The sequence below is a fragment of the Podarcis filfolensis genome (assembly GCF_964270895.1).
Source record: "Podarcis filfolensis genome assembly, chromosome: 15".
NCBI lineage: Eukaryota > Metazoa > Chordata > Lepidosauria > Squamata > Lacertidae > Podarcis > Podarcis filfolensis.
The window spans coordinates 8,621,150-8,648,081 of NC_139618.1; the positions used below are offsets into that span (position 1 = coordinate 8,621,150).

Consider the following 26,932-nt stretch of genomic DNA (forward strand, 5'->3'; position numbering starts at 1 on the left):
CATAGTTTTGTATAACAGCATTATGACATTGGCAGTTTCAATCCTTTCTTAACAATCCTCAACATGGAATTAGCTTTTTTCACAGCTGCCAAACACAGAGTTAACATATGCATTGAGTTATCCACCACAAATCCTAAGATCTCCTTCCTTGGTCAGTCACTGCCAGTTCAGACCCCTTAAGCACATATGGGAAGTAAGGGATTTTTTTGGCCCCACTGTGCATCATTTTACACTTACTTACACTGAATCACATTTGCCATTTTACTACAGCCCAGTCATCCAGTTTGGAGATACCCTTTTGGAACTCCTCACAGTCCCTTTTTATTTTTGTTTATATCCCACCTTCCTTTCACCATGGAACCAAAGGCAGTGTATATGTTGTTCCCAGGTGGTCACATCCTTAGTTTCAGCAAGTAGGTGGCCTCAGGTGCCTTCAGGCTATACCCTGGGACTTTCTTAACACTCCAAACAAATTGGTGTCATCAGTAAACTTGGGTACCTCACTTCTCACTCTCAACTCTTGTCATATATATGCACAAGTTAAAAAGCACAGTTTCCAACACTGATCTTGGAGGTTCCCCCGTACTTCTTTCATCCCTCCATTGTGCGTACTGTAAGTCTTCATAATTCCTTCTCCTTAGTGATCATGTTATTTATATGTGTTGGTATTATGATGCATACCGTTTCTCTGTTGCTAAAAATACAAAAATAAGAACCGTTTGCCCAGAGATCATAGCAGGACAAAAATAAATAAACATATGAACATATGTACTGTAGGCAATGCTATCTCTGTTTTATTACCTTTCAAGTCAATCTATACATAATCTCTTCTTAGTGAGTGTGTCTCTTCTAGGTTTTGAAGCTCTGGCATGAATATGATACAATAAAATATTGGCAGGCTTGTCCCTTTTTAGCATCTCCCACGTGATAAAACTTGAAATGAGGCAATTGTAGAGAGCTGCAAATATTCTGTGAGGCACCTGCAAGGGTATGAGTTGAGTGCTTTGTCCTTCTGTCTTTTGTTCTTTGCGCCCCTGCTTTTTGTCAAGGTGAACTCCAGCAGGAAAGATGCTGAGGGCAGATATGCCAGCTGAATGTGTCTCTGAAGCATTGCCTTTTCCCCTTGCCCTCCTCCCAAGTTTCCCTTCTTTCATATAGTTCAATGGAAACAAGAGGTGGTAGGGCAACTGCTGGTTAGTGCTTCTTGTAACAGTGCCAACAAACCTGCAGGCCTCTAGATACTGTTGGGACTCCAACTTCCATCAGCTCCAGGCAGTATTGGCAGTGGCTAGGGATGATAGGTGTTGTAGTTCAATAACCTCTGGAGAGCCACTTGTTCCCCACCCCTGTTGTAACAGCTGGTGTTGATCTATATATCAGTTTCTTTGCTTCAGTTATTCATCGTTCTTTCCATTCCACTAGAAGAAATTGTAATGGAGAGACAGAAGAAACTGCACCCTTCCCCTACCCAGTAACATACTAAATATGTGTGCCTTCCTTGTAATGGAGCTTCAGTTAATGGATTTTTTAATCGTTTAAGTTGTTTTGTGTTCTAATACTAACAATTTTCAATAAGCTTTAAATATGTAAGTGCTTTTGAAAAAAATGTGGTGGTATTGATCCCAAATGGATTCTTGTACCATCATGTTGTTTCTTGGATGTTATCAGTTGCAGTTTCACCCTTTGTCTAAGACTTGGTTTCCCTAACAACAATGAGGTGTTTGAGTCTGAGGTCTTTGTAAGGTGACTTCCAGCTATTTCTTCAAAGGGTTGTCATTGCTTAGCATGTTTGATAGTAATTAGTTCTAGCAGGAACACTTTGATTCACAGAGAGGCATTTCTAATTGTCACAGAGCCTGAGTAAACTTAAAAAACAACAACCCTAAAAACTTGATAGTGGAATGAAGACACTTGCAAATCAACGTTGAAATATAAACTAGGCCAAGGGCATTTGTTTCTGTGGATTGTTGTCTAACCTTAGCCACTTCTGTGTTAACAATTCTTCACATTTCTGTGCAACCCTCAGTAATGAAACTTGCAAGGTGGCTTGCTTCTAGTCTCCTTCCATGCACACAGGTTTGCAGTGTTCTGCTTGGGGCTATACAGGTGTTAAAGGGCCAGGCCAGAGGGTTTAATTTATATTGGAAGTAAAATGGATGTGGGTTGACAAGTGAGGATGAGGGTGGATTGGTGGGTGACAAATGGTGGTGGAAAGAAAACTAAGATGGTGGGGCATGGCTCATTGGTTTAGCACATGATTTGGATGCAAATGGTCCCTGGATTTGTGCCCAACATCTCCAGCTAAAGGAACTCTACTTGAGGTGCTGAAGTCCCACTACCAGTCCCACTACCAGTCACATATTTCCCCTGGCCCCACCCCTCTTATCTCTTGCATCTCTACCTGCTAACCCCCACCCCTTTTATATGAACTGTCTGTCCGTTAGTCTATCCATCTCTGCTTACCTGCCCCGCCCCCCCGCTTTGGCGGCACCGCTGAGGCAACTAGAGAAACCCTAGAGAAGTTCTTAAAACACAGGCTAGAAGTGACACAAATGACCACCTAATCCAAACACTCTGTAAAAGCCACCAGCCAGCAACGCCTGATCAGCCCAGCAACCCAACAATACCCAGGAATCACCACTGCCACAACTCCTAACCACCACACGCCCCACTCCAAGAGGACGCAAAGCCAACCTCAAACCAAAACCATTAGGGAGACTGAGATGACACCAACCAGGGAGATGGCAAACAATGCTAATACCATAACTCCCCTTCAAGATGATGACCACCCAGTAACGAAACGAGATCTGAGGGAAATGGAAGCAAGATTAGAAGCACGATTAGAAGAAACACTGAAGGCCACAATGGCTCCCATGCAGGTACTAATCAACAATCTAACCTCCAAAGTGGAAGCTCTAGAGAACAAGAACCAAATGCAAGAAAGAATAATAGAGCAATACCGGGAGGAGAACGCACGTGTGAACAAGAAACTGGACGAACTGGTAAACCAAATGGAAGCAGAACATAGAGAGATGAAAATTAAGCAAGCCGACCTTGAAGACCGCAATAGACGTTGTAACATCCGCTTCCGCAACTTTCCTGAAAAAACAGAGGAGAAAAGCCCAGCAGACCTAATTATACGCTGGCTGAAAAACACAATCCCAAGCCTGAAACTTGAGGCAGTTGACTTGGAGAGGGCTCACAGAGCCCTAAAACCTATGCCAAAACCCAGCGCCCCCCCAAGAGACATCATTGTATGCTTCACACGCTACAAAAAGAAGGAAGAGGTATGGAACAACCTCAGAAACTCAACCAACCTTTGATATGGAGAAACCCCCATTCTGGCCCTACAGGACCTATCTCAGGATACCCTAAACCGGAGGAAAAGCCTGCGCCCATGCACCCAGCGTCTCCAACAAGCAGGAATCAAATACCGATGGGGCTTCCCTTTCCGCCTCATTGTAACAACCAATACAACACAACACAACACATGGCTACCAACATACCTGAGGCCCTGCAACTACTAAAGAACCTTGAACTCGACCTCCCACCAGAATGGCAACCAACAAACCCACCAAGTGACAGCCCCAACCACGAGGAAACAACAGCAAACAACTGGATGACGGTACAGAAGAAAAAGAAACAACAGAAGCGGCACAACAACGCAAACCAATACAGACAAGCATCATGCTCAGAACCGTCCCGCCAGCCATACGACACAAGAAACCAGACCAAGATTAACCAAACCAATTAATCGCAGATGGACAACCCTACAACAACAACAACCGCAGCTGAATGAAGCAAGCAGGAAGAAACCACAAACTGAAGGACTGGTGATTCCCCCCCCCCGTTCCCCCTCTCCCCCCAAAAAACATAGATTTAGTTAACACCATCAACATCCCCCCCCAGCCCCGCACCCCCACAGAAATCCCCACCCCAACACCAGTCCAGACGACCTCAACCACATTCCCCATCACCCACACCTTCAACATCCCCATACTCCATACTAAGGAAAAACAACTCCTCCAACCTTAATAACACAACCCACAATCAGGCTAAAATCTGATACTCAACCAGCACTATGGTGGCACCAGAGCGTACCAGCACCCACATCCCCACCCCAACACACCAACAATGTTGCTCATAACATTGGCAACATTGCTTATGAACCTTATACTTGACAGCGACGTTACAAAGTCACTTCACACTGTCTCACTGATCTCCCCCTATCGCAAACAACAGCAAGCATTTGAAAGAGAAATGGGCAAAGCTGTGGCTTGCATGATCTGGCTGTTGGCAGAAGATCTTAGTCGGCCTGTGTGCTTGCACAAGTACAAGGGGTGTTCACCACTGACGTGTTCATTAATCACTTGGTCAAGCTTCACAACAGGGCTCTACATCCAGCTTTTAAAAATCTGAGCTGCATATTGCTCATTGTTTGTCTTTACTTTTGAAATGGGGGGAATTGTTTTTGGGTTGTGTATGTGATTTATTATTATTATTTATTTGCAAGAGAATCTGTTTGGCAGCACAATTCCGGTTATATTTCACTCATTCACATTCTATTCCCCATGGTGTTAACCCTAATCGTAATACATTGGTTCTAGCAATTTGTCCTGCACGGTTGGAGAAGCTATTTTTGGATTTTTTTCATCTCTTCTCCTGCCCCCACCTCCAGTTAATCCATCTCTGAGCTGGCATTGATGGCACATTCCCCATTACCATAGGCATAGCCAAGCAATACAAAGAGCTTCTGGGCAGGATTCCAGCTGGCTACAGATCCCTGCTCCCTAATATTTGAGCTTTTGATGTACACTCTGGTTCTGTGATACGCTTAAACTTGTAGCCAACTGTCAGGGTGGCCTGCTACCCATTTAGAAAGCGTGGCGCTTTCAGCTTGTCACTGTTGTCGCTTGTTTACATGATTAGGACTACCTGAAGATGTATGTGATGGTTTTTTGTTTTGTTTTTTTAGCAATGAGTACTTCTGCTTGTGCCTGATGGAAGCCAAGAGCTCCCAACGTCACCTATTGATGGTCCCAGTGCATTTATCAAAGGCCCAAAGGGGAACTGAGCTCTTGTGATAAAGCGAATCCCTTTATTTTATTCCTTTTTCTGTCCATCTGTGTGGAAAGAGGAAGCTATATTGAGGGCTCTATGGTGCTATCATAAAATAGCCTTTCCTGACAAGGCTTTTATTTCCGTAGAGAGAGATACTAAAAAACCATCCTCTTGCAAGATGGATGGGCTGATACTATTATTATTGTTGAGAAAAGATGCTAGCGTATTAATGTGTGTGTCTGTGTGTGTGTGTGTGTGCTCACGCACACACAAAAATAATAAAGGGATTGTGTTCTACTGAGTCGGTAAAAATCAATGATCTTTTAAAAAATAAATTTATTTATTCTTTACAAAACATTACTTTGATCTTCAGATATTTGGATGTAATAAAAGCATATACAAACTGAAGCCATGATCTTCTGTCAAACCAGTTTTTCTTTGTAAAAGAATCAACCAGGAACAGAAATATGCAATTCTTGTCGTTAAACACAATAATATAAAATACTATTTATAATTGTATCATGACAATTTAGACTTTCAGCCAGATACTATGTCATGTAGAAACACTGTACTAACTTGCATCTATTGGCCTTCGCTCCTGGAAAGTTTTAGGGACCTTAGTCTTCAAGTAAATGAGCTTGCTCAGTCGCCTTGCATGAGTATACAGAGAACTACAGTTACAAAGTGTCATAGAGAGTCCATTAACAAACATAGAGACAGCCAAACAGAAATCCTTAATCTCACAATCCCACAAGCAGATATAAATACTGTAGTGTAAAAGGCACATGGGCTACTTGATTAGAATTTTTAGATTATGCCCCAGGTAGTGCAGCCACATTCCATTTTAAAAGTCCATTTTAATTTTTATAGTGCTCAGTTGGTATGTGCGGTTGTACATGGATTAGAAAGTTGGAAGCTTAATTTATCTACCCTCTTTCTTAATTATTGAAATTGCTCTACCCTGATTAATGATTGCCTCCTTGAAAAATTTTGTATGAAGAGACCTAGGGTGATACAATCGTTCTGCCGGTGGTGGTTTTCACTCACAGTGTCTTGAGCATTGGATATTGCTTCAGGCCTATGTGTTATCCCAGCTACGTGATGTTTCACATCTAGAAGCACAGGATGTCTAACCGCAGAGTTACTTGGTGCAGGGTACTGAAGTGGTATGGCTCTTCCTGTGGCCATGCCATTTGAGAGTGGTTAAAAATTGCCTGAACTGCGTGAGTGCTGGGCTTTACACAAAGTGCACATTTCATCAGAAGTATGTATGGCTCAGTAGCCCGGCAGCAACGATATCATCAGGCTAAACCACAATCAACCCCTGAGCCTTCTACTTACTAAGCACAGGAGTCAGATCTGCACCGAAGCTCTTCGTATTAATGCAAGTTGTTTCGGGTGGCTTTCCTGTAATTTCTAATGTTTGAAGACGTAAATCTGGAGCATGGGGGAAAGTTAGTGGGCTGAACTGCTATACAAGCTGAAGTGGGTGAACAGGAGTCAGATCCCATGTGTAATTTTTGTACGTGTGGATCTTCTTGAGCAGTGTCAAAAATGTGACAAAACAAATGTGCTGGCTAGATTGCTTCTACATTACCAAATAGAAACACTTCCCCATACCAAGCTGAAAACAAATGCAACATGAGAATCAGTCCCAAGAGCCACATAATGCTGATTTTTACTGTTGTACTAAAGAGAACTGACAGGAACTGTTGGTCTTCGTGGTCTGATACATGATGACTATATTAGAAAAAAAAAGTTTTCTTCATGAACTTTTTTCTGTTATATTTCACATATATACAAAATTTATGATCCATAAAATTAGACTTTTAAGAACACAACAGAGATGTATTTTCTACTCAAAGCTGAAATTTGAGACGCATGAAGTGGGTGCCATTGCACTCTGTAAGGCAAGTAATATTCTTCAGGGTTTTGCATAGTCCACTCTTTTGCAGGGTGCATTGGGTCTTTCTGGGTAGTTGGCTGCTGGAATGAGAATTGCCGCATCCAAAGAAAGATGGAGCAGTTTTCCTTAGGCGGAATCTGCCACAAGTATGTCAGAAGGCTGCAGGCAACAGTTGGATATGGCAGGAGAGCTGATTTAGGATTTCTAAAGGCTAGTCTGACACTGCTATGAATCTGGTGCAGGCAGTGTGCTTGTGTGTACACCCCTGTGATAAAACACCACATTTTGCAAAAAGGGAACATGCTTAGGGAAGAATTTCTTTGAGCTTTGCGGATCTCAGGGAAGGGGACTGCAAACAATACTGTTGCGATGTGTCAGGCTTGTGCATTAGGGTTGCTTGTCAGCATGGCATAGTCTGTTAGCTTCAACAAGTCTCTCAGTCAGCACAAATTAAGGCCCTTCTCCTGTCCTCTGCTTTGTGCCTTTGATAATTGTTTTGAAGCAAATTGGTGTGTTTCGTACTTCTAATTTTATGCAGCTCCTTCACTAATTATTACTGTCAGCAGCATTTTCCATCCAGGAGTGCTGTTCTGTTTGGGGGTATAAAAACTAGAGCAACCTCGCAAGTCCTCTGGCCATGATATTTATGGCTCAACATTAAATTTAGAAAGACAGACATGCACTGAAACTTGCTTCCATTAAATGCCCTTACTTTAGCTTTATGGAGCCCCCCCCCCCAAAGCCTTACTAACAATTATAAGCACTGGAGAAGGCAAATGACATTGACCTATCCAGACACCAGCTGCTTAAGAGGTTGCTGTACTTGTGAAACCGGAAAATCAAGCGAGGCCTGCTTTTGCTCTTGCTTAGAGGCCCTTGTTAAATTATCCAGAGACAATTATGAGATAGTTATTGTTGAAGCTAATAGCACCTCTGAGCCCTTATCAAAAGCTGTTTTTTGGAGGGGTTGTTTTTGTTTTAATGCACAGCAGACCTGGAGCTGTGCAGGTGCCATTCCAGGCCCTCGTTTAATTTAAGCTGCTTTAGTTGGCATGGCAACTAGTTGAGACATCTGGGAGACATTAATGCTCGGGATTGAGGTTGAGGAGGATTTAGGTGGGAGAACCAAACAAGGATGTCATACCATAATAAAGCACAGAGTATTGTAACTGGTTTTCTAGAATAGTGCGTGTATTGGCAGACAGGGGGGACGGGGCTGGGTGGGGAAAATCTGTATGGAAAAGAGGAAAAATGCAATGGATGCTAATATGGTTGGGGATTTTACAATAGGATCATGTTTCCTGAGCAGATTCTGTAAGCCCTTCTTAAATTTCTCCATAAGACCAGGCTTTGCGAAGATGTTTAAGAACATAAGAAGAGCCCTTCTAGATCAGACCAAAGGCTCCTGTTCCCCACAGTCGCCAAGTTATGAGAAACCCACAAGCAGGAAAGAAAGAAGGCAGTAGCTCTCTCCTACAGTGGTTTCCCAGCAATTGGTATGCAGGGGCATGCTGCTTCCCATTCTACAGATAGCATGCAGTCATCAAAACTAGCAGCCATCATTGGCAGAAGTAACAGCCGAGTAATATTTTTATTACGGCCATTGAATATGTCCAGAGTAGTGAGCAAGGAACAAAAAAGAGGGAGATAGAAAACCTACTTTCCTGGGCATGACGAAACGAATCATAGTCCTACGGTTTGTGAGTTGGGAACTGGGGAAGCAGCTTTGCAAGCTTAATTTGATGGGACAGTGCTGCAGGCAAAACGGGATTTCCGTTTGCAGCAAAAGCCACGTGGGTGGTATATGTGGATGCAGTCACTGCTCTCCCTTTGAAAATATAAAAGCCAACATGTAGTGGGATCTGTCATTCGGGCACTAATTGGACTACATGTAAAGAAGCGACGCTTTACACAAAACTCCTAAAACAAGCATAGACAACTTGGCTCACTTCAAGGGTTGCATGAAATAGCGTGGGTGTGGTATGTCAGGTAACATGCCGGGCTTCTTCATCTAGAAAACCCTATGTGACTGTCATGTACCCTAAATTTCATTTGTGGAGGTTTGCTCTGCTTTTTCTGAAGTGTGCAGTACAATGACAAAAGAAGTGCTTCTTTTTTATGTTGCATATCTATATATCTATAGATAGATATCCTGAATCATCCTGAATGCATGGTCCCAGGGCAGCTACAGAAAAGTAGTAAGAGACAATAAAAGTACAATGATTAAAAATAGAAAATAAGAAAAAGCATACAGATCCAGCCAACTAAAATAGCAACAATCCATTCAAATAAAAACTTTGATTTTATATATATGCTAACACAAGCTGTTCTTGAAAGCCTGGGAAAACAAACGTTTTTTGCCTGGCATTCAGAAATGATTGGTAGCCAAGGTGCTTCCTGGGGAGGGCATTCTAAAGATGAGGAGACACTGCTGATAAGGCTTTCTCTGGTCATGACCTGTAACATTTCAGATGGTGGGGAACCCTGGAGGAAGATGGTGATCTCAGCGGGCTGGCAGATTGATAGTCGAGCAGGTATTTGGGTTCTAAGCCACATCGTTTTAAGCCACAAAGGTTAAGACCTTTTAAACCCAGAAGAGATTTCTTCCATCTTGCTTCCCTCCCCAGAACTCTTCTAGTTCTGTCACTGCAGGCATAACCTGTTTCCTGAAAATCCTGACGCACTGGTTTTGCTACAGGCTGTGTGTCCTCCCAGGCTCTTGTCAACAGCCAAACTTGTGGATCAGAGAATTCACCTGACAATTACATTGGTATGGGAGTTGAAACTGGGATACCATCTTGCTCTTTTTTGTAGTTACATCTAAGCACTTTATTGCTGACAGTGGGGAAAATCAGACCGCTTAAGCAGGTATGACTCAGGCAAACAGGCAGCAGCTATCGGCTGTTCTCAGGTGCTTTTTTCAGCTGTGTTCCCACCCTGATGATGCATGAGAGAAGCAGGCGGGCTCCCTGATAACAATTTCGATTTAGTACATTTGGTTTTTTGCCATCCCTCTGTAAATGTCTGTGGTGCTTCCGATGCTCATTTGCATCTCCACCTTTAAATGTCAGCAGGAAGGGGGTGCTGATTTTTGTCATGCTGAACTACTGCCGTATATCGCCAACAAGCAGTTGCGTTTTCTGCAACTGTGCCAGTCTATTAAATGGTTCCTTTTATCTTGCTTTCTCTATGTGAGCCTGCCAATTTGAAAGAAACAAAACTGGAACTTTAAAGATGTGCACCCAGATTGTATTGTTTGCCTAGTTTCAGGGTGCCTCTTCACACACACGAAAAGGGTTGGTAGAGTTATTTATCGGCAAAAAGAATTGCACAGGTTCCACTGCTGATGGTTCTGAAAACAGCAGAAGTGTAAAGAAATGAGCTCTACGTTGAAGTTACTTTACTTGAAAAATGGGCTACATTTTTATTGTTCATTGGAATAACATTTCTGAATGTGAGCAATTTGAAAGCAATGTGTGTGTGGTTTTTTTTTAAAGATTGCATCTTTCAGAGATTTTTCTTTATGGTCCTTGTGTACATGAGGCAAAAATGTGTTTATGGTTTCAAAACAAGGAAGCAATTTGGTTTGTCAACTCTTGGGGATCATTTGAGTCCGTATAGTACAGGCATGGCCAAACTTGGCCCTCCAGATGTTTTGGGACTACAATTCCCACTGTCCCTGAGCACTGGTCCTGTTAGCTAGGGATGATGGGAGTTGTAGTGCCAAAACATCTGGAGGGCCAAGTTTGGCCATGCCTGGTATAGTAAGACTAACTTTCCCTAAAGTCAAGTTTGGTTTTTCACACACCTGGGGAGTTAAGTAAGTAAATCAAAATAACAATTACTGTAGAATAAAGTGCCACTAGCTGCTGCTCTGGCCTTTGCTAACTCTCTGTATCATGTGTTAAAGAGAACGAGAAGAGACAGCTTTTCAGACATCTCTTGCACCAAGTTGAGGAGCTGAAATCATTTGTTTGTACTTTCCTTAATGAGTGCAATTGAAGATATGTTGTTACAGAATTGATGCAGAGCGACCTCCATAAGATTATTGTCTCTCCTCAGCCACTCAGCTCGGATCATGTAAAGGTTTTTCTTTACCAGATTTTAAGAGGTAACATGTTTTTGGTTTTTAATGCAGAATGAATGTGTTGGGTCCTTATCCCACCTTATCCCCATTGCAACTTGTAAACTCACCTTCTCCATTACCTCTGACAGTGGAATCCAGCTGTGGGACCATCCATAAAGTGGGGGGGGGGCAAGGATGGTGTATTGGTTAAAATGTGGCAAAGGGTGATGTGGGGAAAGTCGGGAGATTTGTAAGCCTTTAACAAAGGTGGTATACTTTATGGATCGGTCCTGCTCCATTTTTAATATGTTAATTCATTCCCTATGAATTATCCTCCCAAAATTAAAATGTCCCAGCATTTAAACTTGGTGAAAATAATGGGTTCTATCTGAAGTTAGTGCTACTCAGAGTTAGACCTATTGAAATGAATGTTCATGCCTAACTTAGGTTTATTATCATCAGTGGGTGTACTCTGAGCAGAACTTAGTTGAATACAACTCCATATCTTTTAATTTGAAGTTCAGTTCAGCTTGGAAGAATTTATTAAGCTGAACAAACCCAGTCTTTGGTGTTCAGAGGAAAAATAAAACTAAACCTGCTTAATCTTCAGCTATGCATACTCTGATGAAAACCACCACGCCTGGGCATACTTAGAAAATATATGGTTTTGATTTCGACTTGCATATCTCCCAAAGCTTCCAAAATATTTAACCAGCTGGAGTTAGTCTAGTAAGGGACCTTTTGGCCATGGTCAGTCTTAATAGTAGCACCTTGATATATATCTTAAACTCCTAACTTTGTGTGTACAAATTTTAGGCCTTCATTAAAAAAAAGTAATGAGTAGATTCCCCCCCCCCCCAAGAAACAAAACTTTGCGTTAACTTTCTTTGATAACTTAACATTCTCCTCCAAATAGTCTGCTGGCCAAAAGAGAGCCTTCCAAACATATGTTAACTTGGAGATATAGAGTGTGCTAGTAAGCTGGAAATTCCTTATCAAATGCTATTACTGAGAACTGTAATTCTGCATTGAGAGCTTTGCAACAGATATCTGTTGCCTGGCTGGGTTAGTTTTGCATCCTAATGGAAGTCTGAAGAATGTAACTGCTCAACACCTTATGACAAAACATTGTAAATATGATGTCATACTTTGTATGTAGATGTAGCTCATGCCTTATATCACGCAGTCACTCACACACCTTGCATGTCTTTCTAGGATCTGTTATTTCCTTTTACTCTATGCATAGTTTGACTTTTTTTTTTTACAGCTTCTCTTTTTTATTTTTGTTTGCAGGTCTGAAATACCTACATTCGGCTGGTATTTTGCATCGAGACATTAAACCAGGGAACCTACTTGTGAACAGCAACTGTGTTCTTAAGGTGGTTTTTTCACACCTATATTAAAAAATACTGCACATGCCATGCCCAGGTCCAAAAAGGTTTTGCTGTTTCTTTCAAAAATAGAAATAGAGGGTCACTTCTATAATCCGCTTGTTGTCTGTAGCTCTGATATGCTTAAAGCAAAACCCAGGAACCCTGAACTTCCTAGGAAAAAGCCCTAGTGATAAGTATGAGTTGATTCTCTTCAAGTAGGTGCCTCTTCATTTGAAAAGTGTGTTTCCTTTCAATGGTAACATTGTTACCATTATGAATATGGCATTGAACACAAGAGTTTTTGTCATCCACTCTCACATTTGTACAATATTGGGGAATAGCAATGCCTTGCTTTGACTTGGCTTGAAGGAGAGGGAAGACTATAATTTCTCCCCACCTGCTCAGAAGCCAGGAGCATTTCTCTGCTGATTAACAGCACAGTCTTGTGCACGTCTACTCATCCTGTTTCTCCTAAGTGAGTGGGTGTAGGAATGCAGCCTAGGAATCCAGCAGGAGCCTGGTCCTTCCATCTGATCCAGCATAAAAGCTAAATTGATCCCGATATTTATCAATCATACAATGCTTTGACTTGATCTGCACACTCTTCTGATTCTAAGATCCATTATGTGCACAAAGGTCTCACTTACGGGTTTCCTCCTCCTCATTCTTATGGGGCAAAATAGGTACCTGTGGCTTGGTTGTAGCAATTTATTCTGCAGATGGGAGCTTCCACGACTGAATGCTCCTCCATACAAAAATTTAAAAATCATATGCAGGGAAAACTCTTGTCAAAGTAAAGGCTAGGATAGAATCCTGCTCCCAAACAGTCTAGTTTACTTTGTAGAAGTTGGTGGGGAAGGGGATTGTATATAGAAACATAAACACAGCTAATACTTTGGTAGGACAAACTCTTATTTGCACACACAAAAATCTCAAAAACACAAGAAACCTGAGAAGTCTGAACACAAAGAAGACTTAACAGTTAGTGAACATTTCATCCCTATATTGGGAGAGCTAGATTTAGCATGAACGCAACTGTGAAATTTGAAAACTTGCCACTAGCTGAAGTTTCAGGCATTTGCTGAAATATTTCAGATCCTGGTAATCCTGAACTGTTAAAAATTTAGCTAAACAAATGTGCATCCCATAGGTACATATGCCTGGTTTTCATATGTGTGTGGCCCAAACCAGGTTTTATGTGGACTATTTGGAGGAAGGCAGATTCAGATATCACATATCAGCCACCATTCTTAAATCTGTATAAATATACCAAGTATTTATTCACCTCTTTCTTTCTTTTTTTCAGATCTGTGATTTTGGCTTGGCCAGGGTGGAAGAATTAGATGAATCTCGTCACATGACTCAGGAAGTTGTCACTCAGTATTATCGAGCTCCGGAAATCCTGATGGGCAGCCGTCACTACAGTAATGCTATCGACATCTGGTCCGTAGGCTGTATATTTGCAGAATTGCTAGGACGGAGAATATTGTTTCAAGCGCAAAGTCCCATTCAGCAGGTATGAAGGCATTTCAGTCTAACCCTGTCGATTAGCAAGTGATGCCCGGCTCTCTGACTCTCCTACTGGATGGAATTCAGTGCATGTCAAATTCTGGTCATTCTTAACATCCTGAAATCTCCATGGGGGGGGGTGGACAGTTGGATAAATGAAGTTGTAGTGTCTTAAGTAATGCTTTGAAGCAGCTTAGCCTGTCCAAAATAAGGGAGAGTGTCCCATCTTTCTCTCTGGACTTTACAATGGATGGCTTCCTGATGCAGTTCAGGTACTAGTTTTAAACTTCACAGTTCAAAATCTCAAACTGGCAGATCTGAAGGTATCACCTCCTCCCATGTGAGCTTGCCCTGCTCCAAGTTTCTCCACCTTCAGAGGTGAGATTGGTGGCTTCCAGTGATGGTCTTTTTGTGTGGTCACACCAAGACTTGAAAAATTTCCTCCCCATGTATATTTCTCAGGTTTCTTCCTCTTTTCTGTGCCAGGGACCATTGTTCAGCAGCAGATGGCATTCTTTGCTTTCAGAATGTCCCAGGTTCAATCCCCAGTGAGCATCTCCAGCTAACACTGGGGGGAGACCCCTGCCTGAAGTCCTGAAGATCCCCTGCCAAGCAGTGTAAACAGTACTGAGCTATATGGAGTGTTGGTCTAACTCTGTACATAAAAGGCAACTTCCCATGTTCCTAACTAAAAATGTCTTTGTTGGGTTAAGTGCTTGGCAGCATTTAATTGTGATAGGATTTTTTTTAAATGTATACATAGTTTTAATGGTGGCTGCCCCTTTGGTTTTGCATTTTTATTATAGTAAGGAATTCTGTTTAATTATCAGAGGGACCTAAACTGGTGGAAAGGCAGAATATAAATGTTTTAAATAAACAGTGGTTACTGAACGTTTGTGCAATGGTTCTTCTGCCCGTGTAGAACACTGAGCCGACAGCCTTGGTTCTTATTTTTCCTGGGTCCTTTAGCTCCTGCCTGCAGATAACAAGTTTGCAGCTTGCTGATCTGATTCATGCTCACAGCAACCTTCTGAGGTAGATTGTCATCCTTCCTATATGACAGATGGGGAACGGAGGTTGAGAGAGAAGCTTGCCCAAGGCCGCCCATCTTGTCCAGGAGTTGCGAGGACAGGTGTGGGTGGCTGATAATTTGCAAACTAGAAGTGCTTTTAAAAAATAAAAAATAAAAAAGTTGGTTGAGAAAAAGTGAAATGCTATTCTGAAGTTTTTCATAGAATATAAAAATGCTTGGTTAATATACTGACAGTGTCAGAGTCTTCCAGTGGTTACTATATTAAGGATGCTAGTTTCCACTGTAATCTGTCATCTCCAGAGTTGAAGGGATTTTGCGACAATTTGCTGCCGATCGTATGTAACAAAGTAAACACAGTGTTATCAAGAAATTGTTTCTGCCAGATTCGCATGAAGAAGACCATTCTGTGGCTAAATGGAGTTTGAGGTTTAGCAATACAGTGGTACCTCGGAAGTCGAACGGAATCTGCTCTGGAAGCTTCCAATTGGAAGCCACAGAAGCTGCATCCGATGTTCAGGTTCCAAAGTACGTTCACAAACCGGAACACTCACTTCCAGGTTTGCGGCATTCGGGAGCCAAAACGTTTGACTCGCAAGGTGTATAACTGGATTTCATTCATGTGAAGTCTACAATATCTACAAAGTATACCCATAGCTTCAGACAACCCGCACGGGATAAGGAAGTGCAGTTCTTCAGATAATAGAGTCCAGTTTGTCCTGCCTCAGCAGCTGAGTGAAAGAAAATTGCTTGTGACATGAAGGAGTGAAAGACTTCATTCCCTGCCCCATCAATCCACCTGCAGGATTGGAGGGCAGCAAGCAGGCCTTTGCCCTCTATATCAAAACTTGTAGATCCAGCACTGAATCCCACTACACAGCCTGAGAAGCTAAACCTACCCCCCAAATGGTGACTTGGTTGCTACCATTTGCATTCTGCCAGTGGTATATTCGGGCATGTATCCGTAACACTGTGGTAGAAAGTTTGCTGCCATAGCTCAGTGGTAGGATGCACACTCCGTATGCAAGAGGTCCAGACTCAATCCTCATCATCCCCAGTTGAAGGACATTGAGTAGCAAGACTGGGAAAGACCTGTTCCTGAGCTGTTGCCAGTCAAAGTATTAGGACTGGGCTACACAAATCTGACCTAAATCAAGCTGCATCCTGACTTTACTTGCACTCATCATCGCTGTTAACCAATCAAGCTCAGATGTAGCACGCTTAATGTGCAAAACGTTTTGAAGTCTGTTACCTTCACAGGAACACTTTGTGAGGTAGGTTGCTATGCCCATTATTATTTTCATTATTATTTTTATCCTTCACCAACAAGTCCCAGGGCAGTTTGCAGCCATTTAAAATTCAGAATTATAATCAGTTAAAACAAATTGCAGTCACAGGAATAGGGTGAGTCCTGTAAACACAGGTCAAAGGCCAGGGTGAAGAGATGCATCTTCATCATTTGCCAAAAACCGAAATCAGTGCAATACATTGTTGAGGCAATGGCAATAAAGGAGAACTGCCAAATACAATCACATTCTGCAAAACCTTTGCAAAATTACCACTCTTTGCATTGGTTTAGTATCTACAAAATGGTGAAATGGTGATCAACTTAGGCCCCAAATACCTGAAAGACCGCCTCCTTCCCTACAGATGCTCTCAAGTGTTAAGGTCAGCAGAGAGGCCCCCCCTGGTGGTTCTGCTGTCCTCAGATGTTTGGGTGGTGGGGATTTTCTTTGGTAGCTCCTACGTTTGTAGTTTCCTCCCCACAGAGGCGCATCTGGCACTTTCGCTATACAGCTTTTCTCTTTCTGTTCTTTTGGGTACAGGTAGGTAGCCATGTTGGTCTGCCATAGTCAAAACAAAATAAAAAAATTCCTTCCAGTAGCACCTTAGAGACCAACTAAGTTTGTTATTGGTATGAGCTTTCTGAAGAAGTGTGCATGCACACGAAAGCTCATACCAATAACAAACTTAGTTGGTCTCTAAGGTGCTACTGGAAGGAATTTTTTTATTCTGTTCTTTTGGGGTTTGTGTCACCGTGGGTTGTATCACATGCTTGTTCCCCTCAGAGAGACCCATTGAAATTAATGGAAATGACTAACTTAGGTCTATTTATTTCAAATGGTCTTGTCTGAGTAGAACTGAGTAGAACCCTGTGGGACTATGGACATGTCAGCCCTACTGTTTTCGGAGAGTTTCAGATTCTTCTAACTTCCAAGCAATGGAGTCCTTGGAAGTTCTTTGAAGGGGTCTAACACAGGCATCCCCAAACTCAGCCCTCCAGCTCTTTTGGAACTACAACTCCCATCATCCCTAGCTAACAGGACCAGTGGCCAAGGATGATGGGAGTTGTAGTCCCAAAACAGCTGGAGGGCCAAGTTTGGGGATGCCTGCCCTAACAGATTGTTCAGTCCCCTCTAAAGGTTACTATTTCCAGGATGCTCATTGGGCACCTGAAATAAACAGTGATGGCTGCAATACATCTCCAGGTGAATATGGCTGCCACCTAAGATAATCTTAAGGGGCCTTTCTTTGTTACGCAGCCTTCTGAGGCTAGGTGGATGTCTACCATAAAGAGAACCTCTCTGTGGCAATGCCCAAACTGTAGAACTGTCTGCTTGGATGTGTTTTCCTGGCACCATCTCTTGTCATATTTTAGGAGCCAGGTGAAGTCTCCCCTGTTCTCTCATGCTTTTAATGGAAATTTATGTCCTCTTGTTGGCTTTTAATCTGCTGGTTTTACTGTCTTTTATCTTTGTGGGTTTATTTGTGGTTCTAAGGCAAGATATAAATCCCATACATGTGTAAACGTGTACACATGCTGCAGTTTCAAATAGTACCAGAAAGTGGGGAATAGAAGGGAAGAGGCTGGTTGTGCAAAGTTGTGTATTCATTTAGGAAAATAGGAAGCTGCCTTATACAGAGTCAGACCATTGAGTTCATCTAGCTCAGTATTGTCTAAACTAACTGGCAGTGACTCTCTCCCAACCTTAGCTGGAGATACTGAGAATTTGAATGTGTGTATGCGCTCATTGTTTGAAAAGAATATGCTTCTATCCAAATTAAAATTGTGGACAATTTCTTCCATCTTTACAGTTGGATTTGATCACAGATCTCTTAGGAACACCGTCACTGGAAGCAATGAGGACGGCTTGTGAAGGCGCCAAGGCACACATACTCAGGGGTCCTCATAAACAGGTAGGATGAAAAACTATGACTCTGAATTTCCCAACAAGCCCCATTCTGCAAGCACATTAGGTAAAAGGTAAAGGTACCCCTGCCCGTTCGGGCCAGTCTTGCCAGACTCTAGGGTTGTGCGCTCATCTCACTCTATAGGCCGGGAGCCAGCGCTGTCCGCAGACACTTCCGGGTCACGTGGCCAGCGTGACAAGCTGCATCTGGCGAGCCAGCGCAGCACACGGAACGCCGTTTACCTTCCCGCTGGTAAGCGGTCCCTATTTATCTACTTGCACCCGAAGGTGCTTTCGAACTGCTAGGTTGGCAGGCGCTGGGACCGAACGACGGGAGCGCACCCCGCCGCGGGGATTCGAACCGCCGACCATGCGATCGGCAAGTCCTAAGCGCTGAGGTTTTACCCACAGCGCCACCCGCGCAAGCACATTATGGAGGTGCTAATCTGGGCCTATTCTAATGTAAGATTTTAATACTCGTGGCAATAAGTGGGCACAAGATTGAATGATAAATAACTGAAGGCCAGCCAGGAATCCTCTTTTTGGAATCATTTCATTAAATATTTTTTTAAATGAAACACTATGCTGTACCACTAATATATGTAGCGAAATTGGACAAAAGGCAATACATTTTAGAAAAGTGGGACATTGAAGTTCAGACATATTAATCATATAAATTATTTATCAAACATACATTCTTCAAAAACACTATCCTTCTACATAACATTAGACAATTTAAGATACAAAACTCTAGGTCAAGATAACAAGTTGAGTATTTTTAATCCAAACCATCACAATTTTAGTGTACTTTGTGGTAGTTTCATTATAATAAAAGGAGCAGGTTTCCTCATGTTTAACCATGTTTATTATTTCAGAGTACTTTGAGTGGTTGAATTCCTGTTCAGTGCATTGACTATACCTACCCTATTTCACCAAAAAAATGCACAAACATTTTATTCAGAATTGCTGACTCCCGTATTTTGGTATACCATTCATTCTCTTAGCTCGTGGTATTTCCATTCTCTGTCAATTTTCAGCATATTTTTAATAAAGATTATAAAATAAGAAAGTATCCTAAAATAGAGTTTGGGTGTAGTTCAGTTAAGTTACATTCTGCCTTATCTTCAGAGTGTTTCCCCTAGTGCTTCTGTGTGGTTTCCCAGCCCAACCACTGACCAGACCTTTTTAGAGCTTTAGTTTTGCTGAAGCATATGCCTTCCAACCATACCCTGTGTATGTCGCATCACATGAGGCTTTGTGCTTCACAGCCCATCTCTTGGCCAGTAAAAGTAGTTTCTGACCTAGAGAACTATAAGTGACCTCACAGGTTCTTTCATTTCTGTGTTTCTGCAGTTTTTAGTTTTTTTCTGAATGCATGGTACCTTTTAAACCAAGGACACTTGAGGAGCGGGAAATGGTTCCAGGCAGCAGTCACAAAGTGAATTACCTAAATATATGGCACGAGAACTTATGTGTAACTCTTTATTCCTGGATTCAAGACATAGTTGCCTGTTACAATAGGTTTCTATTGGAGAAAGCAGGCAGGTCTGCTTGACCTGGGGTATAGGTGTAGCTGGCAGTGTGTGGTTCTAGTGAACCATGCATAGCAGACCACGAGAAAGTTCTGAGTTCGTGTGCATTGATGGCAGCATATGAACAATAACACTTAGGCTAAATTAGAATGAATACAATCCAATTACTTAAACAAGCCACTTAACCTCAATTTCTTTCACCATCTGTGTCTTGGGCATATCCGCAGAAGATATAAGGAAATTAAATATAATGCTTGGAGACTATAAAGTGACTTGTAAATCTGTAGAGGAGCAGCTGCCTTATTCAAGAAAATGTATCGCTTCAGCAGAGGATGTTAACTTGCACAAGTAATTCTGATAAATGTGAAGCTCAAATGGAACATTCCCAGCTCACAAACAAGCTCTGTGTCCTTTAAAAAAGAGGAAAAAAACAGAATTCACTGAAATTCTGATAGAATTGGGTATAGAGAGCTATGATTTTGTGCATGCAGGGTCATAAATAATACAGCTAAGGAATTATAAGTTTATTAGAGCTTTTGAAGAAAGAGGGGGCAGGAAGCCTCTCTGTAGATGAAGACTTTGTTTTCTTAGGCCACCATAATAGAACGGATCAATCATTGTGTATGTAAATACAATGGTGAGGCAATGAATGGGATCAGAAGGTCAATTCTGCAGTTCCTGAGATATGGGGCCTGCTAGCTGAGTGGTAAATCCCATTTTTTGCACACACTTGTTAAATAATTCCCTGAAAGGACAACTGGGCAAAAGGCCCTGCCTGAGACCCTGGAGAGCCACTGCCTGTCAGAGAAGGCAGTACCAGACTAAGTGGACTAGCGGCTTGACATAGGAACATAGGAAGTTGCCTTGTACTTAGTCAGACCCATTCGTCCCTCTCGGTCAGGGTTTTAGGCAGGATCCCTGCCCAACTTTAAGATGAGATGCCAGGGATTAAACCTGGGACTTTCAGCATGCAAAGCAGATTCTGTACCAGTGAGCTGTAACCTTTCCCTGTTACTTACACAATGCAGCTTCATATAAGACATGCTTGATTTTATAGCAGTTTGAATATATGATATAAATCAATAGTCATCCTCCGCATCCCTGCAGAGCATTCATTCTCACTTGGCTTTTTTACCTTTTTTGGCTTGGGGTGGGGATAAACTGTGGCAGGTATAAGGTGTCTTGCCCAAGGAGCTTCCCCTACAGCTTTCATGAAACATTTAATACAGTTTGCCAGCTTCTGTAAAGCTATTGTAGCACCTAACCTTTTCTATTAATGTTCTCCCATAAATAGATAAGGCAAAGGCTTGATTGCTTTATCATATTTCAGGCAGAGTATGTTTTAGTCCTTGGTTGGCATACAGCATATTCCTCCCACATACCAATAACAATTAATCATCTTCCATTAATAGGAAAACTCTTATATAATCTCCTCCCCCCTGCCTTTCTTTGCTCCTAATGGTTTTTTCCCAGCACCTGCACACTCTAGACCTCTTGTAATAAGCTTTGCTTTTTATATTTGCATAGGAAAGCAGATGATTTCTTTAAAAAAAGAAAAAGCACCATGCTAAGGAAATGATAGTGTAGGAAGTGCTGGAGAACAAACAGCTTCAAAGCCCAGAATTTTAGGCAATGTTCTTTTTTAAAAAGAAAATGGCAAGGCTTTTAGATTTGCATAAAGAGGTCAGGGCTATTTTTGTCTGTGAAAATTACTTTTAATTTTGGAGCTGTTTCCCCCACTCCCCCCTTGTGCTCTCATTCTAATTTTAAGATCAGCCACCCTCAGGCTGAAATCTCTCAGCATCCTTGATCCAATGCATAGTGACTCAGAAGAGTATAGCTTCTACTAGTCTTTTTGTTGGACAGTGGATACTGTTAGGATGAGCCACTGGAAAGTAAGGGTGAGAACAGAGGGCCAATGTCCAAAATGCTTCCGCACCATAATCTCCAACGGGTAGTCCCTGATCTCCTGTAGTTCATATGGCCCTAATAGATGTTGGCAGTATTTAGTGAAACATCTTTCATTGTGCAGAAGACTTCTGTTTCTAGGGAGGTCATTGAAATAATGACTTGGGTGTGTGTGGGTTTGAAGGTTCAGCAGAAGGAATAAAGTAGCCAAGTGGCTTTGGCAAGAGCAGATTAAAATGCAAGAACCAAACATGAAGCTAGAACATGGAGCTGCAAACTCTGCCCTGGGGGCTACATTCTCTTTCCGCCATATGCACACAAGTCTCCACAAATAATTTTGCTAGGAGCAAGCGGCTCTGGCCCCCCAGCAAACAGGTTGTGTGGCCTTCTGCAGATCCCTGTTCCCAAAAATATTGCAAAGTTGAATAGAAGGTAGTAAGTAGCAGGAGTCTTTACACTGCTTGGAAAAGAGGTGCCTGCTGCTCCTTTTACGCTTGTGATATGACACCATACCTCTCTCCCAAGCCCATTGTCTGCCAGAGGATGGTGGGGTATGTGTGTTGGTGACCACAACTAATGGTTGTCTAGAAGGCCAGCCACTGCCTTCCTCCCCTCATATACCTCTCCCTCAAACCATGGGCTTATGTTGTACCTTAAATTGTGATGGGCTTTAACTAACATTGATGTGTGTCCATCTTGGTTGAAAATCAGTTTGTCAGTGTAATAAATACTAGTGTCTTTATACAAAAAGAGGGCAGCATTACTTGCTTGTTCTGTGAACGGAATTTAATATACATTAAGAAAGAAGCAAAAGTAACTTGACCCATAATGCGCATTTTCACCCAAAGCATGTGTAATGGCTTTAGGAGTTGCTCGTGCGTAAGTTACCGCCGCTCTGGGCTAGGTTGCCTGGTTAAACCATTTCTGTCTGGACAGCCATTCACTCCGTGGCTGTTCAGTCGCTAGCAGAATCCGTCAGTGGGCGTTTCTTGAACCTCTTCCAGCAAAGAAGTTCTTTGACGCCAAGTCGCCGCCTACTCTCCCTGCGCGGAAGTCTTCTGCGCAGGGTGGGTGTGGGCAGCGGAGGACCCGTGCTCTCCTCGCTGGTCTCCTGCGAAGAGTCCTGGAACCTCCTCTCTGCTTCCCCCATCGACCCCCCTCTATCCCTGGTGTTACGCTGATTTTCTTCCCCAGCCGGAGAGCTGCCTCCCTCCCTTCCTTGCTTGGCTCCTCTCCAGCATCGCTGTGGAGCCTTGCCTCCTCCTCTAGTTCCGATGGCAGTTCCCTGACAGCATGGTTCTGAGAAAAGCAACAGTAGCTTTGGAGAGGTACAGTGGTACCTTGGCTCTCGAACAGCTTGGCTCTCGAATGCCACAGACCCGGAAGTAAGCCTTCCAAACGTTTTTCGGAAGCCGAACATCCGACGCAACTTCCGCTTGAGTGCAAGAAGCTCCTGCAGCCAATCGGAAGCCATGCCTTGGTTTTCAAATGGTTTCGGGAGTCAAACGGACTCCCAGAATGGATTAAGTTTGAGAACCATTGTACAGTACTTCATTTCCTGAGCTCATGTATGGATCTGTAAAAAAGGGGGGAGTAACCAAAACCCATTCTGAAGAAACTTATGAGTGACTAAGATAGTAAGCTTAAAATTAAAATAAATGAAAACCTGGGTTTTGTGGTCTAAAAATACTGCATAGCATAATCCTTGTTCTTATGTTTCTTAGAGAGATTCTAAGTAAGAATGTCTGTGTTCATTGGATGCTATGTGTGCGCGCGCTTGAGTGCGCATGTGCATGCATGGAGAGACTATGCTGACAATGAAGAGTAGTATTGTGAATGGAAGGAGGAATGGCCTCCAAATGAATAATAATAATGCTTAGCAGGTAGGTAGGTAGGTGGGTAGGTAGGTAGTAGATAGATAATGTTCTAAGGGCTTCACGCAAGTTATTTCAATGCCCTTTAACACCCCCTGTAGGTTTGGCTCAGGTTATCTTCCCACTGAAGATGCGTGTCTGAGGGTGGGGGAGAAAGAGACTGTAAAAAGTTCACTCAACAAGTTGATGAGTTTACATACCTTTAAATATATAGAATTTACCAATTATGTACAGCATTACTGCACAATATCAATGACCTTCAGAATGAGGATATATATGAATACTTACATAGATTCTAAGCTTCAGGAATCCTTACTGAACAAAAATGGGAGGAGGAGATGCTCCAGACCTGACAGATTTCTGGAATGCAGGAATCAACTGACCTTGGATTTTCAGCTAGCAGGGCTGCCACTCAAACAAACAAAAACAAAAAATCAAACAAAAACACCGGACTGGCTTCTCCAGTCCATCTAACTCATTATAGAAATAAGGTCATTTTTGTTATAATGATTTCAGTTTTGTTCAACAGCCAACCTCAATTTCCCAATTTCTCACTTTTGTGTTAATTCCAGTTTACCCTCACAATTCTAAGAGAACTGCAGTGATTAAATCTTAGAAATGCTGTCCTCTTTATCTCCTTTTGTGCACACATTTCCATAACCTAGAAAACCTAGAAACTTGCTTCATTGAATGAAACAAAATACTGAGGGGTTTTGAACCCACATTCTGCTCCAGATAATAGGCCTATTTTAACAATAACTTTAAAATGAGCTTTTCTGAGCTCTTTTCCTTTTCTTTTTTCAGTTTTAGCAGGGTTGTCTCTTGTATTTCTTTCCCTGCCTGCCTTCATTTAAGAAAGTTAAAATCGAGTCTTCTGGCAGCTCTGCAAAAAAGCAAATGCATATTGCTATGAGAAAATGAAGGTGGGATTGGCCTGATGAGTTTTTGAAATGAGACACTTGCTTTTATCCCGCAGAGCTCTTCTTATATACCTGTGTGGATTCTAGCAGAGGGATGTGGAAACTGTGGCCCTCCAGATGTTGCTGGAGTCTAGCTCCCATCAGCCCCAGACAGCATATCCATGGATGATGGGAGTTGTAGTATATCTGGGTGGCCGCAAGTTAGCCACCCCTGCGCTAGGTGTCTGTAGGTGTTCATATGTGAAACTTTCCTGTGAGCACAGAGAGACAAAATTGGCATACTAAGCTCTCCTCCCACCTTGACCTCACTTGTGAAAGGGCAAGGTGTGAGCAGGGAGCCCCTACTACCCGTGCAAAGTTTCCCACATGAGTTACAATCTGCATGATTGGGGATCTGAGTTGCTTGAGAACCCTTCATGGAGGTTTTCTGCTGCCGACCCCTCCCCTCCACATTTTAGAGGGTGACTGGGGACAGGAGCTTAGCACACTGTCCCATTTCTGTCCCCCTGTCCTCAGATTTGGGCTTCACACAAGTAGCACAATTGCGTTGGGTTTTTATGTTAAGGGTGAATTGCATGTATCAGATGAGGCTCAGCCCATTTTCTCTTTCTTTTCACAGCCATCCCTTCCTGTCCTGTATACATTATCCAGCCAAGCTACACATGAAGCCGTTCATCTCCTTTGTAGGATGTTGGTCTTTGATCCAGTGAGTTGGTGCTTCGTGTTCTGCATTTTGAAAGGGTGGGGAATGGGTGGAAATCAAAAAATATATTTTTGTGTGCACAGAGGGTTAAGGTCGCTTGGCTCCATAGCAATCTTGACACCACGTCCACATTCACTGATGTAGCCTGGTCACGTGGACAAGGTGCTTGTGATGATGCAGCCAGCCATGTGTTCTCTCAGCCCTTGCCCCCCTTGGATGATTAAAGCTTGCCCAAGGAGGTTTGCCCAGATGGCTCCAGGGCATGATCAGCACATCCTTGTGCGAAGGAGTGAGCCCAGCCATCTTGAAAGAGGCACACAAACAACTTCAAAAAGCCCACCTTGTACCCATTGGTTTGTGACAACTACTGTTTGGCCACAAGTATCCCCTTTTGAGGGAAGGTGAAGGGGGAAACTGCTCCAATATCACTGAAAGGAGAGTAGGAGACACGGCTAAAACAGAGCACATCCATGAGTTCCAGTCCTCACTCTGTGGAAAACCATTTCAGCGAAGCTGTGTGGACACAGTTCCCCACTTCATACTGGAACACAGGTGCATGTCAAATTTGCAGATTTCCATAGCCCCTTGTGAATCTTCATGGGTCTCCATTTCTTCTTCTTCATTCTGCAAGCAAACACTGCTTTTAAAACAGTTCTGTTGCCTGAGCTCATCTGAGCTCCTTTCAGCTCATCTACCCGGCTGTGGATTTTCTATCTTTACAACCGGCCACCCTCGGAAGTGAAGTGGGATTCTATCATGCAAAGGTGTTTGGTGACTCATCCTGGGCTCCCTTCTTCAGCTTAAGTGTTGGTGGCAGAACACTTGATTGGCACCATGTGGGCGCTTGCCTTTCTGTAGCAAGTGGTTTTTTCCTCTTCCCTTTTGCTACTTGGGGGGGGGGGGGCTCTGTGCCTTCCTCTTTGGTCTCGAGCCCTTTGTTCTTGGCTTCAACTTTTCACTTTCCATGAAGCATCCTTGACTTTCCTGCATTTTAGCAATACTGAGAGGCAGCCTGTGGCTAGAGGACTCTTGAGGGTGGCTGTGGAATGCTGACAGCAGATGAGTTACTACTTCCTCCAAAAAGCCCTATCTCTTTGCTCAGACCTTCCTGGAAGGAAGAGCATATTTGGCATGCCTGGGGGTTTTTTTCCTTTGGTGAGAGGTATGGCAGAGGCTCCTTAAAGAGGAATTCTGTCGCTGTTTTAGTTTACAACGCTCCAGAGTTAACAGGCCCTTAGGAAGCAGACCACACTCCCTCAAAACCAAGCAGTATGGGAAGCTCTGGGGCAAGAAGGCATACCAAACTCATCGGAGGCTTGCTTTGATTTGATTTTAATACTGTTACAATGGTTTCGCAACAACAACATTCAGCACAAAGCAGCTCACAATATGAAAATAATAGCATTAAAAAGTAGCAATTCTTAAAATTGCTATAATCGTACCAAAAAGACAATAGCATATAAGGCAAAACAACAACAACCATATTCATCAAAACAGTTGATGCAGTTCAATACAAAGTTACAATCACAATATCAGAAATGGCTGCCGAGCAACAACCCCATGCTAGCTGGCATACTCTCTTTAGGAAGGGGCTTCTTTGCCCAGAGCAGCAGCTGCAGCACCACAGTCCCAGGCAGCAAGATCTTTCGTAGCCTCGACTTCTTTTTCAGCCTTAGAGAAATCAATCCTTTCTGTGTTGTTTTCTGAGGGGTGGGGCAACAGTCTCCACAGAAGATCCAGATTGGCTAGGATGTCTTTTTCCCATATGGGATATTAAAGGCAACCCTTTTCCACACTCCCTTTGGAGGAGTGCACTTGGGGGGGGGGAGTCTTCTCCTCTCTGGGGCTGTAGGCAAAAA

The 26,932-nt window shown here is 42.8% G+C and overlaps 1 protein-coding gene across 2 annotated transcripts in view; it reads left to right on the plus strand.

The window, feature by feature from the left end:
• NLK (nemo like kinase) overlaps positions 1–26,932 on the plus strand; it is a 90,814-nt gene that overhangs the window by 59,139 nt on the left and 4,743 nt on the right. For both annotated transcript variants that reach the window (XM_083587773.1, XM_083587772.1), the window contains exons 4-8: positions 10,972–11,078; positions 12,327–12,412; positions 13,713–13,922; positions 18,042–18,143; positions 24,990–25,076. In XM_083587773.1, the coding sequence (XP_083443899.1) occupies positions 10,972–11,078; positions 12,327–12,412; positions 13,713–13,922; positions 18,042–18,143; positions 24,990–25,076 (592 nt within the window). The remainder of the gene's footprint in view (positions 1–10,971; positions 11,079–12,326; positions 12,413–13,712; positions 13,923–18,041; positions 18,144–24,989; positions 25,077–26,932) is intronic.